Here is a 16985-nt window from a genome sequence, read left to right as displayed (position 1 = left end):
TCACTCAGACACACTGGTCACTCAGACACTCATACACACACTGGTCACACATACACTGGTCACTCAGACACACTGGTCACTCAGACACTCATACACACACTGGTCACTCATACACACTATCCACTCAGACACAGACACACTGGTCACTCAGACACTCAGACACACACTAGTCACTCAGACACACTGGTCACTCAGACACTCATACACACACTGGTCACTCATACACACTATCCACTCAGACACAGACACACTGGTCACTCAGCTCTGGGAATTCCCTGCAGTCTCTTGGGAAAAGGCCTTGCTGGTCAGTGTGGCCGGACGCTGGTGGACGGGGGTGTGCTCACCGCCTCTGTGCAGTTTGTCTCGGGGGGCGGTGCAGTCGGGTCCTCACAGTGCTCCGTCGGGCCGTCCAGTTTCTGCAGTTTCCCGAATTCCAGGGGGCTGATTGGTACGCCTGGACAGACAGAGCAGCGGTCAGGGCTCTAGAGCTCTAGTGAGCGGATCAGCCGGACTGAGGGCCCTGCGGGTCTCCCTCCCTACCTGCCGCAGTGACCCTGTCGCTGTCCTTGATGCCGTTGAAGTCCCCACACAGCCCGCAGGTCTGGTTCCTGTACTGCTCATCGATCGCCACCTGCAGGGCGAGAGGAGGCTCTGCGGTCAGCAGGGCGCCCAGATAGGGTGCCTCTGTCTGCTGCTGGGTCGATACCTGCAGTGGCCACCAGGCGGCAGCAGCGAGCAGCTTGACCTCACTGCAGAGCAGCTGTACTGAACAGCAGCAGACCGTGACCACGTCTGTTCCCATCGATCTCAACCTCCTGCTGGTGAGTCAAGGGAAGGGCGAGGCGCTGGACCACAGCGCCGATCCCATCGAGAGAGACAGGTTACAGAGACAGTGAGAGGAGGGTCTGGAAAGAGCTGTGAGTGATGTTCCTGAATCTGTGTGGCCGGTGCGTACCGAGAGAGCGTCCTTCCAGTCCCACTGCAGCTCCAGCCCCAGTCTGGCCGTCACCCTCAGGGACTCCCCGCTCCTCTCAGCCAGCACTCCTCCCTGGATGAAGGGCAGAGGCACCCTGGTGCACAAGGGAGTGAGGTCAGAACCACACATTGACACACACTGGGGTGCAGGTCAGAACCACACATGGTCACACTCTGGGGTACAGGGCAGAACCACATATGTACACACACTGGGTTACAGGTCAGAGCCACACATTGACACACACTGGGGTACAGGTCAGAACCACACATACTGTAGATACCACTGGGGTACAGGTCAGAACCACACATTGACACACACTGGGGTGCAGGTCAGAACCACACATTATCACACACTGGGATACAATTCAGAACCACACATTGTTACACACTTGGGTACAGGTCAGAACTACACTTTGACACACACTGGGGTACAGGTCAGAGCCACAGTGACACAAATTGGGACGGAGGTCAGAGCCACATTGTTGTCACAGACTAGGGTATAGGTCAGAACCACATAGTGGTACACACTTGAACAGAGGTCAGTTACACACACTGAGACAGAGATCAGAACAACGTTTTGACACACTCTGGAACACAGGTCAGAATCATACATGAAAACACTGGGAAATAGGTCAGAACCACACATTGAAACACTCAGCTGCATCATGACTCTACAGTCTGCAGTAACTTCTGCGTGTTCCAGACTCACAGCTCGCCATTGACAGAGACTGTCTCCCTGCGCAGCTCCAGAACCATGCCCTCCAGCTTCATGGTGACCTGGCTAATGGCAGAGTCACTTGGGGTCACATTCCTGCCGATCTGGATGTTGAAGTGCTCATAGGCAGCACGGCAGTGGGACGCCAGCACGTAGTTACAGGGGCCCGGGAGCTGATAGAGCTCCCCGTCAAACATGCGGTAGTGATGCCTGCCCCAGGTGCTGCACACTCCCCGGGGATGAGCTGAGACACACAGAGAGAGAGAGCATCACCTGAGCTGGAGATACTGTAGACACTCAGTCCAGCTCCTCTGTAACTTCACACTAACACTCCCTCATCAGAGCTGTAGATACTGTAGACACTCAGTCCAGCTCCTCTGTAACTTCACACTAACACTCCCTCATCAGAGCTGGAGATACTGTAGACACTCAGTCCAGCTCATCTGTAACTTCACACTAACACTCCCTCATCAGAGCTGGAGATACTGTAGACACTCAGTCCAGCTCATCTGTAACTTCACACTAACACTCCCTCATCAGAGCTGGAGATACTGTAGACACTCAGTCCAGCTCATCTGTAACTTCACACTAACACTCCCTCATCAGAGCTGGAGATACTGTAGACACTCAGTCCAGCTCATCTGTAACTTCACACTAACACTCCCTCATCAGAGCTGGAGATACTGTAGACACTCAGTCCAGCTCATCTGTAACTTCACACTAACACTCCCTCATCAGAGCTGGAGATACTGTAGACACTCAGTCCAGCTCATCTGTAACTTCACACTAACACTCCCTCATCAGAGCTGTAGATACAGTAGAGACACTCAGTCCAGCTCATCTGTAACTTCACACTAACACTCCCTCATCAGAGCTGTAGATACTGTAGAGACACTCAGTCCAGCTCCTCTGTAACTTCACACTAACACTCCCTCATCAGAGCTGTAGATACAATAGAGACACTCAGTCCAGCTCATCTGTAACTTCACACTAACACTCCCTCATCAGAGCTGGAGATACTGTAGACACTCAGTCCAGCTCATCTGTAACTTCACACTAACACTCCCTCATCAGACCTGGAGATACTGTAGACACTCAGTCCAGCTCATCTGTAACTTCACACTAACACTCCCTCATCAGAGCTGTAGATACTGTAGACACTCAGTCCAGCTCCTCTGTAACTTCACACTAACACTCCCTCATCAGAGCTGTAGATACTGTAGACACTCAGTCCAGCTCCTCTGTAACTTCACACTAACACTCCCTCATCAGAGCTGTAGATACTGTAGAGACACTCAGTCCAGCTCATCTGTAACTTCACACTAACACTCCCTCATCAGAGCTGTAGATACTGTAGAGACACTCAGTCCAGCTCCTCTGTAACTTCACACTAACACTCCCTCATCAGAGCTGTAGATACTGTAGAGACACTCAGTCCAGCTCCTCTGTAACTTCACACTAACAGTCCCTCATCAGAGCTGGAGATACTGTAGAGACACTCAGTCCAGCTCCTCTGTAACTTCACACTAACACTCCCTCATCAGAGCTGTAGATACTGTAGACACTCAGTCCAGCTCCTCTGTAACTTCACACAAACACTCCCTCATCAGAGCTGTAGATACTGTAGAGACACTCAGTCCAGCTCCTCTGTAACTTCACACTAACACTCCCTCATCAGAGCTGTAGATACTCAGTCCAGCTCATCTAGTATTTCGGTTCAGAGACTCTTACTTACCCACAACACCAGGAAGCACTTGTATGGTGGGGACAAGAGGAATGTTGTTTCTTATCAGAATCGGATTGATTTTTGGTGGTTCTTTAAAAAAATAAAAAACAAGAGTTAGTGTGATTTTCCTATCAGGTTAAGACAGCAGGAACTGTAAAGAGTTCTTGTACATGAAATCTCTGCTTAGAGAGAAATGACAAGAGGCCAGCTGGCCTGTATTGTACTGAGCACTCGTTCGTATCTGATCAGTCCTGCCTTGTCTGGCTGTGAGCTCCCAGCTGTCCTGTATGGCTGTTGATGAGGTGCAGCAGGATAAGGACAGCCATGTTCACCTCAAGGACAGGACAGCTTCGCCCCAGACAGCCCTGAGCCAGCGCCAGCGGGCAGCGAGACCTCAGAGAGGAGCAGAGCACGATCTCACCTTCCACTGCAGCTGCGAGAGCCACACTCGCCATCCACACCACCGCCCAGACCGTCATCTTCCTCGGGGTCGCTCTGCAGACTGGTGCCGTGAAGGTGCTGCTCTTCCCTTTATAGCCCCAGGCTCCGGGTTCGTGGCCCCTGAGGGTGGACAGGAGGGGCAGGCTGACAAACAGGCAAACAGAATTACAGCCGATCAGCAAACAGATTTCCCAGAGCCGGACTCACGCACTGTTAGCACAGGAGGGCTGGGATTTACTGGAGCTTCTGTATGTTCTTCGGCTCTCACTGTGACATCAACAAGAGAAGAGTCGGCCCCTACGTGACTGGGGGTCCTCTGCTGATGTTCTGGGGTCACCCTGTGATCCGGAGAGAGTTGGACCCCGAGTGAGAAGGGGACGACTGTGGACACTGAATGAGCTGAGACAGAAATGTGGCTTAATGATCCAATTCTAGAGTCGGAGAAGAGAAAGAGCTGGTTGAAGCTACAATGAGGTTTACTGCAGTGTTCTGTACATACTCTTCATCACCTGTGACAGACATACTCTTCATCACCTGTGATGGGCGTGCTCTTCATTGCCTTTGACAGACATGCTCTTCATCCCCATGATGTGAATACTCTTCCTCTCCTGTGATGGGCGTACTCTTCCTCCTCCATGACGTGCAGTGAGCACTAGAAGGCCCCCCTCTCAGGGATCTCCATGTCAGCGCTGGATCTCTGCTCTGAGCAGACAGTCGTCCCTCACAGGGAGCTGAGATTCCCCTCCTGTCCTCTCAGCTCAGGGAACGTGTGAATTTCAGTAACGCTGATCACTCATGCTGTATTTTCTACCTACAATCTCAAATTCAGGAGTTTTCTGTTCATTTTTAGTTGGCAAAATGCTTCTGGAGAAGAAAGTGTAATCATCTGTTAATTGGGTTGTTACGGCTCAATGAAATGGATTATAATAAAGGGGATTTAATCCACTGTTAATTTTAGCCACTAGACACTCGTGTTTATTACAGTATGTCACTCACGCCCCAGTTCCTAATTAGACCTAATTAGACCAACTCCACTGTATTAAATTAATCTGCATTATATTTCTAATCCAAACACAGTTTGAGCAGTGCTTGTGCGTACAGACATGTGAATGAACAATTCGCTCTTAATTCCCCAGGCTCTGGAGCAGGACTGGACACGCAGCACAGACTGGCACTGAAATCTGATCGAACTCCTTCACTAATTACAGTAACTCGTTACTGTCGCTGTGATGTCCGCGTGAGGAGGGGCTCGAGGGCGGACAGGCGGTCCCCCGCTGACCGCTGGCCTGGTCAGTGTGTGGCCGAGCTGCCCTGTGGGGCTGTATTCTGCCTTGTGTGCTCAGGATCGCAGCAGTGCTGCAGCTCTGCTCCAGGCCACTCCCTGGCCTTGCTAATCCCCTGCCCTGGCCCAGCCCAGGACCAGGATGTGGTAAACCGCTTCTTCTGCCCTCACAGTGGGGCTCCTGACCAGACCGCAGCGCTCTGACCCTCAGAGGACACTGCTCGCAGCCCGTCAGATGGGCGAAGTGGTGAGGACTGTGTGTCTGAGGTCCTGGACCCTCCAGAGCCCAGTAAGACCACAGGCCCAGCCCTCCACTCTCTCAGCCAGGCCCCTGAGGGCCACTTCAGCCCTGCTGTATAGGAATACAGGGGCCACGTGTAACGTCCTTAATGTGCACCCTAAAACTTGGATGTTAGGTGGGAGTTATTTCCCAAATGAAATAGGATTAGTGGGGACCGGGAGGATGTAAATATTCTCCTGAGGCTCGTGTGCGACACATTTCTCCACAAGAATCACAGTGTTTGAACAGTAAGAGAGACCAGGACCTGCCAACACAATTTCACAAGTCCCTGCACGTGTTCCAGTAGAAACAGAGCGCTGTACTGACCGGTTACATTGAGCATGGAAATCGAATTTAACTTTGATCTGAAACATTTTAGAAACACTCAGAATTGGAAAATTAACAATAGTGTGTGTTTTGAGCCATGGACAACATTTTATAACATTACGTTCATTTCAACATTTAACTTAAAAACCACCATCGCACACAAACTCAGTTGAGACAGAAGTTCCTTCTTTTTCAACCAGAACCTGATCAGGTGGGTCCCAGACTTCTTAACACACAGCTCTGACATTCCCTACACGTCCCCTGGGTCACCACAGGGCTGTGATTCACCTCCTGCTCTACATTCTGTACACTAATAAGCATCAGAGCAAACACACAGATGTCTCGTATAAGTCTGTTGAAGACACAGCCCTGATCAGCTTGTTTAAATACCCAGAAAACCATGGGCCCATTCTAAATGATTTGAATCAATGTTCTCTTTGAAGTTAAATGTCTTGACAAGAAAGATACATTTTAGGAGAGATGCAAGACCCCTACTGAACCTACTGCAATAGTTGTCATAAATTGTCAACAATTGTTTGTTTCGTAGGAAACCCAGCTAATTCAAGATATACAGAACTAATTTCACTCTTTTCTATAAGTTATGTATTGAAAGTGTCTTAACATTCTGTCTCTCTTGCTGGTTTGGCGACATCAGTATTGTTAATTAGTTGGGTAAATCAGTGCAAATCAGTCGGTCAGTATTAAAGTCATGGGAACATCAGAAAGGAAGGCTCCTTTCTCTCTTTCTAATAATTGAGTAGCGATAATATGTTTGTGCTCATACTTGAGCTGTTTTCTCCGATAGAACATTTTACTTTTCATCCATGAATGAGGAGAGAAGGATGAGTCCTCATTATTCAAACAGGGAGTCTCTACCAGTCCTGTTCCTGGACCCTTGTAGTGCCTGTGGTGGGGGAAGGAGGCAGGAGATGTTCAGGTTGGGGTTACAGTCTCGCTGCAGTGTCTGTGCTCATTGGACTGGGAGATGCACCAGACTATCAGGTAAAGCTGATGGGTGTCACGCCCGACATCCCTCCCTAGAGGGCGCTCCACAGCTCCCATTATTGTCCTTGTGGTTAAGCTCCCCAGGTGTGCCCTCTTGTCTATATTATTTAAAGACCAGCTCCTCCAGTCCTCGGGGCTCATCATCAGGGTCAGGATGTCGCGAGGCCTGCCTGGCACCAGGAAACCCTCCGTTCGTCTCCTGGGGGCAAAGGTGTCCCCCACACCTCCCGCTCCCTGAGCCCGGGGTCTGGAGGGTCTCACCCTGTCACCCCTGGACCTCGTGTTTTGTCTGTCCGTGTGTTCCCCCCTCCCGGGGGTTTTAACCTTGTCTTGTCCCAGGATGGATCACTCGCTGCTGGACCCCCGGACTGGGCCCTGACCTGCCTTTGACCTGTTTGGATTTGGATGCTATTCCTTGTCTCCCCCGCTCACTGTCTCACGGACTGTCACTATTATTTTGTGCACTATTAAACCCCTGTGTGTTTCCTTTCACCACGCCTCCTGTCTTCTCCAGCTCTTACCACATCGCACAGGGTCTCCTACAAGACCCGACACGGATCTCAGTCCGTGTTCGTGACAATGGGCTGATGGGGCAGGACAGTGTCACCTCCACGCTTTTTTTTTATTTTGACTGAAGCTCAAGTGCAGAACCGTCCACAGAGAGGGCTACAGCACTGGCTTTACAGAGCTGATGGGGGCCAATAAGCAGGACTTCAGTCTTGTCACAGTTTAGATAAAGGAAAGTTTGAGTCATCCATCCATGCTAGAGATGCAATTAGAGAGAACAGGGACAGCCACATCAGGATCAGATTTAGTATGGATGGAGATTCATTTAAACTCAATACAAGCTTTATTGTTCCCTACAGTAGTGGAAATTAGTTGTACGGCACAGTCAAACACAACACAATGACAAATACACATTATCAAAGGGAAGAGAATACAGTAGTGTTACAGGACATAGGAAATAAGAGACAAAGTAGTCACTTTGCGTTGTTTAAGAGTGTGATTACAGTGAGGATGAAAGATTTCCTGAGTCTGCTGGTTTTACACCTGGGGGCACAGAGGCGTCTCCCAGATGGGAGAAGTGTGAATTCGCAATGGAGGGGTGAGACACACACTCCCTGATGCTTTTGGCTTCCTTAGTCACCCTCTGTCTGTAAAGGATACTTCAGTTGATTTGATTATTCCTGATTATTTTGCCCCTGATATTCCCTAATTGACCAGCCTGTTACAGTTACTGGTGCTCATGTTGCCACACCAGCAAGTGAAGCAGGATGTGAAGACACTTTCCATGAATGATTTGTAGAAAAGTGTAAGAATAGTTTTATCTGCCTTAAAGTACCTGGGTTTCCTAAGAAAGAAGAGTCTCTGTTGGCCTTTTGCATAGATCGTATCACAACATTTGTCTCTGAAGTGACATCGGAGTGAGAAGGACCGTGCACACCACTACTGCTACTGCTGAATTACAAACAAGTCATCATATATCTATAATATAACAACTAACACTCTTTATATAAAGTTTTACTTTTTTTATTTTTGGATGACGCCGACTGCAGCGAGAACGTTTTTCAGTTTTTTGGTTTTCAGCAACCAGTGTAGGCATTCGGCGTCATCGACGATTTCAACAGGCTGCCCATCAGTTGTAGTGGGTTGAGGGGGTGTGGTCTTTTTCCTACAATCAATAACCAGTTCCTTCGTTTGTGAAACATTTAACTTTAGGGAGAACTCGCTGCACCAGTTAGTAAAATCATTAAGGATGGGCCCATGATGGTATTCTGTGTCCTTTAATAAACTGACCAGGGCTGTGTCATCAGCAAACTTCACGAGGTGTCTGTCTGTGTGTCTGCTTATGCGATCACTGGTGTACAAAATGTACAGCAGAGGGGACAAGACGCAGCCCTGTGGTGATCCACTTGATGTGTAGCGAATGTCAGATAAGCACTTCCCCAGTCTGGCCTGTCACAGTCGTAATCCCTCCTCTTGGGGGCGCTCCATCCCTTTCGTATTCTAGTTGATTATGTGCACCTGCCCTCTGTTTGTCTCCTTGTTCAAGCCTGGCGCTCCCACTATTCCTGGCTCAGCACTGGGAGATGGACGCCCAGAAGCTCGTCTACCAGCAGGTCCAGGAGAGACCCGACGGCACAGGCTTCATCACAGCGTCCTGACCGTCTGAGTCCGGGGCTCGGAGCGCCTGGCCTCGTCCTCCTGGTTTTATTCCCTGTCCCTGTCCCAGATCCCGTTCTGGATTTTAACCTTGTTTCTCTCGTCTTGGATTGATTCCCCGGTTTGGACTTTGGACTGCGCCCCGGGATTTCCCCTTAGAAACTTGGTTGCCATCACCCCCCCCTCCCCGTCTGTCAACCCGTCCTGATTCCTCTTCGTCTCCTCCCCTGATGTCTTTCTCCACTTACTTCCAGATCATACCGTCTGCACAGGGTCCTGAACGGTGCTAAGCGGGAGCCTGGACCAGCTCCTGTTACAGACCTGTTGAGACCTGTTAGTTAGGAAGTCTAGCACCCAGCTCATCAAGTTCTCATTCAGACTGAAGTACAATACTTTCTACTGTTTCTGCGCAAGCAACAGTGGGTGTATTGTGATAAAAGTGGAGGAGAAGTCAACAAATAAAATCCTTTCAAAGGTCCCTGGTTGGTCCAGGTGTTGATAGACCAGATTTAATGTGTGTTTTGCATCATCTACTCCCCTCCTGTCCCTGTGTGCAAACTGCAGGGGGTCGATGAGGGCTTGTGTGCTCTTTGTGATGTGCTGCTTCACTATTCTCTCAAGAGCTTTCACTGGGAGAGATGTGAGGGCAACCGGCCTGTAGCTGTTAAGGCCACTGGGCTGGGCAGTTTTAGGAACAGGAATAATGATGGATTTCTGCCACAGAGAGGGGATGATCTGTAAGTTTAAGGACATCTGGAAGAGAAAACTAAACATATCGCAAAGCTGATCTGCACAAGATTGTACCACACACACTATCTGAACGTGCACTTTTCCTTATATAATTTTCCTAAAAGGTCTACGTACCTCTGCTGTGTCAATTTAAAAACAGCCTCTCCAGATCCAAGGTGAATAGCACTATGAGCTGAGCTGGTTGTAGATTTCAACTCAACGGCGGTATAAAACACATTCAGATCATTGGCCAGCTGTTGCCCATCCACACCATTTAACAGGGTACAGTGCTGCCACTACCCTTCTGAGGGATATTGGCCATTTTAATGCTCTGCCATGCCATCCTGGTGTCACCTGTTGTCATGGTGTTCTCTGTTTTCACCCTATACTGTTTCTTAGCTTTCCTGATCTCCCTTTTCACCTCTCTCTCCACTTCCTTCCTGAGCTGGGCGTCCCCTTGAGAAAAAGCCTGTTTCTCTTTTAGGAGGACATGATGCAGGCTTTGTGTTACCCAGGGTTTGTTATTGGGAAAAGCCTTTCACGAGGAATGACAACACCCAGGATGAAAGCGTCATGGAGCGAAACTGTGGCTTAACTCGCTTGGCTGAGGGCTCCTGGCCAGAGGACAAGGTTCTTCTGGGGGGTCCTGGTCTCCCACCGGGACCCCAAACCACCAATGCAGAATTCTGAAGCGTGGAGGAGGGGAGAGGAACACGTGGTGTGAACTGTGGGTCATCGCAGAGCTCGAATAACAGCTGGGGGAGTGTTTGTTTAGGGTCACTGTCTGTAAAGAAGGAAGGCCTCCGAAGACCTGGGCGAGCTGCTTATTAAAACACATCCGCATTGAGCAGCAAGGAGGCAGCCTTGAGCTGGAAGAGACGTCCTCAGTAGCTCCAGATTCGCGAGAACTTGGTAAACGGGAAAGGAAGTCACTGGCGTTATTAAATTGACTAAAAATGGCGGTGTTATCTGATTGGATAAGGGCCCGAGTTTCCAACTGTACCCCCAAAAGCAGCAGTGGAAATTGGAGACTCGTCTGCTGTATTGGTACTGTGAATAGACTGAGGGACGGAGGAAACCGGCAGCGTCTCGGCCTCCTGTAACCATTGGGTTTGATAAGAGTCTCCTGGGCAGACAGGGTGAGTGTGTAACGCTGAGGCGTATACACCTGCTGACGTGTGACCTCCTGGTATCCGAGGCAGAGTTAAGTATAAGGGACTAACGGCTCGGATTCTTACGGACTCTGGAACAGGACTGAAAGCGCTGTTGACCGCTCAGTGACTCCATGTGGGCACCGTGGAGAGGAAAACAAAACCTCCGGTTGAGAGAAGACAAACCTCTGGGGGTCCCGGCCCAATGGATGCCCCTCCTCCAGGCAGCGAATGGTTTGAGTGTGGCTCGGCCCTGTAGTGCTGCAGCTGAGAAGACGCTGGACTGACCCAGAAGCCGGTGTGGCCTGGAAAGCGGAGCGAGAGCAGGACTGGAGCGGAGGAGCTGGCATCAGCAGCAGCGCAGAACGAGAGGAATGAACCCGGGGCCGAATGGGACCCCGGGGATAGAGACACCAATGAGTCGGGGACACCAGTAGGACCTTCCTGTACGGATATCAAGCTTTGGGAGCAGCAGAGGACGAGAGGGATAGACCTGAGGCCGAACTGGACACCGGGGACCAAGACGTATCGAGACGAGGACACGAGACATACAGAAGATATTACTAATAGTATTAATAATGGATGACTTTGGACAAGCTGTATACTCAAAGTATAATTTCTTTAGCACATTTGTACAAGCACTTGGAATCTGTCCAAGCCATACTTTGTCAGGCATTTTGTTTTACTTCAACGGGCATAAAAACTTCCTTGCTTTTAACAGGGTGTTTCATAATTTCTAACTACGAAAATGATTTAAAATGCGACACCTATCATGAAAAGAAAAAAATACACACCAGTATTCCATTTCTCCCTAAACATTGTAAGCTTCGAAGTCTTTAACTAACATGATACCGGAGTCAACAAGCATACTTTTAGAATTTGATTAAAAGGGAATATAATATGGAATCGCGTATCTCAAGAATTTAATAACGGTATGATTATATCCGTGTACTGCGGCAGGGCTGTGTAGGGCTGTTTCGCCTCCCTGTTCATGCGAGCTGTCTTGTAGCCTACTGGTCTAGGTGCGTGACTACCAACTGGCAGGTTGTGTGCTTGAATCCAGCTGGTGCTGGACTTTTCATTTTTATTTATTTATTTTTTAATCGCGTAACATAAACATATTACCGTATGCAAACTGTACTGTATACAATATGTATATGTATATTTAATGTCTTAACTGTGCCCGTTTAAGTATTGAATATTCATATCTAATTTTACCACTGAAGGGAAATCTTAACATAAACATACAGTATATGGCTGGTCTCGGTACTTTAAAGAAAAAAATACACACCAGTATTCCATTTCTCCCTAAACATTGTAAGCTTCGAATGAAACCACTAAATAAAGACATAAATATAGAAATCTTAAGATTTGTTTTATTTAATGTTGGTAGCAGGATGAACTGTCAGAGTGTATATTTTGTCGCAAAGTTGCTACAAGATGTTAACAGTGAAAAAGGTATTTAGAAATGAGTTATTTCAAGATGAAAAAGAAAACATACACGAAACATGGTTTCATTACGACCAGAATCGGTCTTGAGATATTTTTAGCTTGATTTACAGTATTTGAGAGGTATGTCTTAACACCGATACTACAGTGCTTAAGTACTGCTCACGTATATGTTTCTAGGTTTATATTATGCATTTCATACGGTCAAATTACTTTTGAGCAACTAATAAGAAGCACGAAACGGTATGCGTTTTAGTTTCGTTTTGTGCTGGAACCCATGGATTGATTAGAGATATCAAGTACATACAAGTCATTTTTTAAATGTTGTAGTTCGTCTTGAAAAAATGTTACGAGTACATCATCTATCAACAATTACACAGGTTCTTTTTCCATATTGCGGATTTTGGTTAGGTACAGTATTATCAAATCCAGTGGCGCTGTGTGTTACTTTACTGAGTCCCAATCTGTGATTGAAACCTGTAAAACCGGTTTAATTCGTCACAGCCAGCACTCTTCAGGTGTGAGGGTCTTCTGCTCAGAATGAAACGCTAAAATGTTTGTGTATATTCTAATGGTAGTGGGGGCAGGGTGTGTGGGAACAGGTTTGTTCTTCACACCTGAAACATTTTCTCTGAAAGGATTTTCTTCGCAGTTTAACCGATCTTGTTACAGCATGTTACAGTTTACTATTATTAACCATATTAATTTTAAGTGCTTAATGTAAAATCTTGTAAAAATATATTTTCATTGTTCAAATATACATTAATATACATTAAGTCTGACTATCATATAATAAGTTAAATACAAAACTAAAGAAAAAATAGGGTTAAATATAATTCAAAATATTTTGCTAACAATGTTAACTGTTTATGAATAATAAAATGTATTAACTAAGGAGTAGGATGGCACAGTTGTTAGTATGTTTTTTGTTTTGTTTCTTTTTCATAAATACAACAGTAGTACCTGATGTCTCAGTGGCTTTCAAAATTAAATTATGCATGCAAACCTGTGAACTAGAAAGATAACTAAGATTTTAATACTAATTAAATGACCGCGGGCACTTTCCACCCCCTCTACATTCTCAGAGTAGAACAGACTAACCTTCTAATGAAAGACGGTCCATCCCCCACGGACAGGAAAAGTGCCCACAGGCACTTAAACTTAATATGGTCAGTAACGGTAAACAGTAACATGGTAAGAAGGAGCACGTACAAACGTTTTCGAAATAACCACATGTAAGACTCTGATGCTTAAAATGTTTAGGGAGAAAGTGGAATACTGGTGTGTATTTTTTCTTTAAACTACCGATACCAGCCATATACAGTCTGTAACGTAGGGATTTCTATATGTCTTTATTTAGTGTTTACATTAGTGACAAAGGCTAAACTTTTAGCTTCAGCAACGTGTACATATCTCCCCTTTTTATAAAACGACTTGGTTGAAAACTGTTCCAGAGCCACTGTTGTTTCATCAGTGAAAAGTACATCATGAAATGCCTCTCCCTGTTCAATCCACTGGAAAAAAGAAAAGGAGCATAAAGCTTCTGATGGTCATAAACGATATTCATTTAGGAGCAGCATCAGAGGTATGTTTTTAACTGCACTGCATTGGAGAGAATACCATAGTGTGTTTTTTTTTTTACTCCCTGGCGGAAACTGGCTTCCAGAAGAATCAGTATGGCTCAGAGCTTAAATAAAACTTCACAGACATTAACGAAGAGCATAACGCGTGTACTGTATACACTGCAAGTACAACCCAACTCTCTGCAGGAGTGCTGGCTGTGACGAATTGAACCGGTTTCACGGGTATTTTCAAAGTAGGAGGCGAGATTTCCAGCGAAAGACACCCCCTCAAAAACCCAGTAAATACAGTACTTACTAGTTAAAGGCTAGGCTCCCGACTACGGCGAAAGGAACCCTTCTTTCATTAGAAGACAATGAACATATTTTAGCCCTGAATGAATTAATAGCAAACATGGTTTACATAAAAGACATTTTTCCGAGAAAGTTTAGCCTTTGTCACTAATGAAACCACTATATAAAGACATAAATATAAAAATCTTAAGATTTTTAAAATACATGACTTTGCTCAAATTTATTTGAAAATAAAAACAATTACAACCGCCAGGGGAGAGAGAGAACAGGGGAGGGATGTTGGTTTTGCATAAGGGGCGGGGCTATGGAAATTAGGTATGTTTGGGAATGTGGAGTTACATGTTCAGGCTGTTTGTGAATTATCGTTGTTGAGTATGGAGTGTTGAGGTATTGATTTTGTGTAATGCTTTATGTTGAAAATTGAGATGGATTTTGTTTATGATAAACAGGATAAACTGGGATGGGAGGAAGGTTTGGTTTTGCATAAGGGGCGGGATTATGATAATTGGAGGACTTTGCGAGTGTAAAATGGTTTGATTATTTGATTTTGTATTGTGGTTGTTATCTATGTTTTTGGTTGGTATTATGTTTATATGGTTGTTTTTGTTGGTTGGTTGTTATTATGGTTATTAATAATACGATCTATAGTTGAAATCTGAGCCTAAATAAAAAGAAAAAGCAAGTGATTAGGTTTATGAGCAATCTAATTACTTATTCGTTTAAAAAGCTATATAAAATAAAGTTTATTATTAATTTGCTGGACAGAGTGGTGAACATTATTATGCATAAGACAAAGATAACGATCCTGATCAGTTTAGAAATCTGTGTACGCTGTAAGGTTTTTACTTCTTAAACTTTTAAAATACACGTTTTGAATAGAAAGAAATCCTCTTCCTGGTTTAGCAAACCGGCACGTCTTTTTTCTCCAATCAGAGGGGTGTCAGATGGTGTCAGCCAATCACCATTCTGCGTTGGGTAGCAACGGGTGACTGTTCTCAGGCGGAAGATGTAAACAGCTTAATGTTCGTGTTAAATAATTTTTTTTAATTAAAATTCATTCTATACAGCAATCGCATATTTGGGTACCGTTTCATAAAACTTTCATGCTTAAAATGTTTAGGGAGAAATGGAAGACTGGTGTGTATTTTTTCTTTAAACTACCAAGACCAGCCATACACAGTACAGTTTACATACATACAGTAATGTTTATGTTCCTAAATTAATATCGTTTATGACCTTCAGATGCGTTATGCTCCTCTTCTTTTTATGCTCAGCTACTAAAATTTCCCTTTAGTGGTAAAATCCATATAAATATTCAAAACTAAGCAGATTAAAATGTGCACAATAAAGACATTAAATGATTAAATCTTTGCACTACCAACCAATGCACCACGAGTGCCCCTGTCGGTCATTTTGGCCAGCCAATCACTTGCCCTGTGGTACCCTCCGGTGCCCCGCGGTGGCTTGTGGGTAGGTTACCGTACCGCGGGTTTTTACCGCGCATTTTGAATGGCTGCATCTGTAAGGGCTGAATTGGACAGAAACACGAATGTGACAGGGGCGCAAGACACAGGACAACTGCTGACTGGGTCAGAGGTAGGACGCCGGACAGACCCGGGGCCGAGGAGACGGCCGCAGTAGCCGTGGAGACAGGAACCCGGGGACACGAGAGGCAGTTAAACACACAGGAGAAAAGTGAGATTAAAAGGACATGGAGGAAGAACAGAGGGGGCTTGAGATTCGGAGGGGTGAGTTTAGATATGATGAGACGCAGAATTTAGAATGAAGAAAAGCAGGGAGACTGCAGAATGGACGGTCGTGGTATTTCAGGGTTCAGAGGCTCTGTCCTGCTATGAGCTGGGCAGCAGCGTGCCGAAGAGCCAGGTTATTTATTACTCTCCGAGGTTCAGAGCTCTATTTATTTCTTGCTTCACGGTGAAACAGGTTTGTGGAGAGCTGGGGAAATGCACCTGTGTTGCGCTTTTCTCTTCCCTGCTCGTGGTCCAGGCTTAGAGAATGAATGCGACTCACGTTAGCAGTGCGGGTGGCGAATGTGAAATCAGCAGCATCTTTTTTAAACCAGAGCCCGGGTCTGTGGACGCGAGGGCGGGGTCAGCAGGTCGGCTGCACTCAGGGTTCGCGCCGGACTGGAGTGTGGCGGTGCTGATGACGTCATCAGGAGACGCGGACGTTTACCGGGAGCGCTGGATACGTTAAGTATATCTTTGATAAGAGAATGTGTTATATTCCTAAATATAAGTCCTGAACGAAAGCTGTTTAAACGTGGTCTAGTGACGTTGTGCCACTGTCCGGGTGATAACGGGAGGACAGGTGTCGAGTGGGAGGGTTGCGAATGTGTTGGCGAATGCGCGTTTGCCGAGAGCAGCTCATTTCAAAACACAACAGGAGAAGTAAGCGGACAGTTGAACGCCAGGGGTTGGACAGGACGGGGGGACAACGGCGGGTCTCGGTCTGGGGAAAGACACGAGCTGCAGGTGTTGGAAAGCGACGAAGAGTCAGATCGATGGCCAGCTGGTACGCGGAGGAGGAAGTCTGACTCCTGGCTGAGATCGACTGAGCATCGGAGCAGCAAACGGGAAACTGATTGAAGGTTCAGGCAGCGTCTTATACTGTCTGTGCGAGACAGCGGGGCTCATGCAAGAGAGAGAGATGGGGAGCTCGTAGGTATTCGTAGCGTTCGGGAGAGGACTGGACTGTCAGGAGCGATTGCGAATCACTGACAGCGGAGTCTGGTTGAACCTGGTTGATGTCGTCCCTCCCGACCTGCTGTTATAAACTCCCTTTTGCGCTGAGTCGTGGGGCGACTATGCCAGTGTGAAGCTGGACAGGGGGTACCGCTGTGCCACA

General features: G+C 46.8%; 1 protein-coding gene across 1 annotated transcript; it reads right to left on the bottom strand.

Moving 5' to 3' along the window:
* Window positions 1–305: 305 nt before the first annotated feature.
* On the bottom strand, window positions 306–4444 carry LOC148645803 (mucin-2-like). The gene is made up of 6 exons (XM_088611871.1): window positions 4392–4444; window positions 3838–4001; window positions 1685–1934; window positions 956–1070; window positions 541–631; window positions 306–454 (listed from the first exon to the last, which is right to left on the bottom strand). The coding sequence occupies exons 1-6, from the start codon at window positions 4442–4444 to the stop codon at window positions 306–308; spliced, it is 822 nt and encodes a 273-aa protein (XP_088467997.1).
* Between the last annotated feature and the right edge of the window lie 12541 nt (window positions 4445–16985).

This window comes from Lepisosteus platostomus, chromosome 18, assembly GCF_059453375.1.
Source record: "Lepisosteus platostomus isolate fLepPlt1 chromosome 18, fLepPlt1.hap1, whole genome shotgun sequence".
Lineage (NCBI taxonomy): Eukaryota > Metazoa > Chordata > Actinopteri > Semionotiformes > Lepisosteidae > Lepisosteus > Lepisosteus platostomus.
Note: the sequence above shows the minus strand (reverse complement) of the source record. Positions and strands in the feature narration are given on the sequence as shown.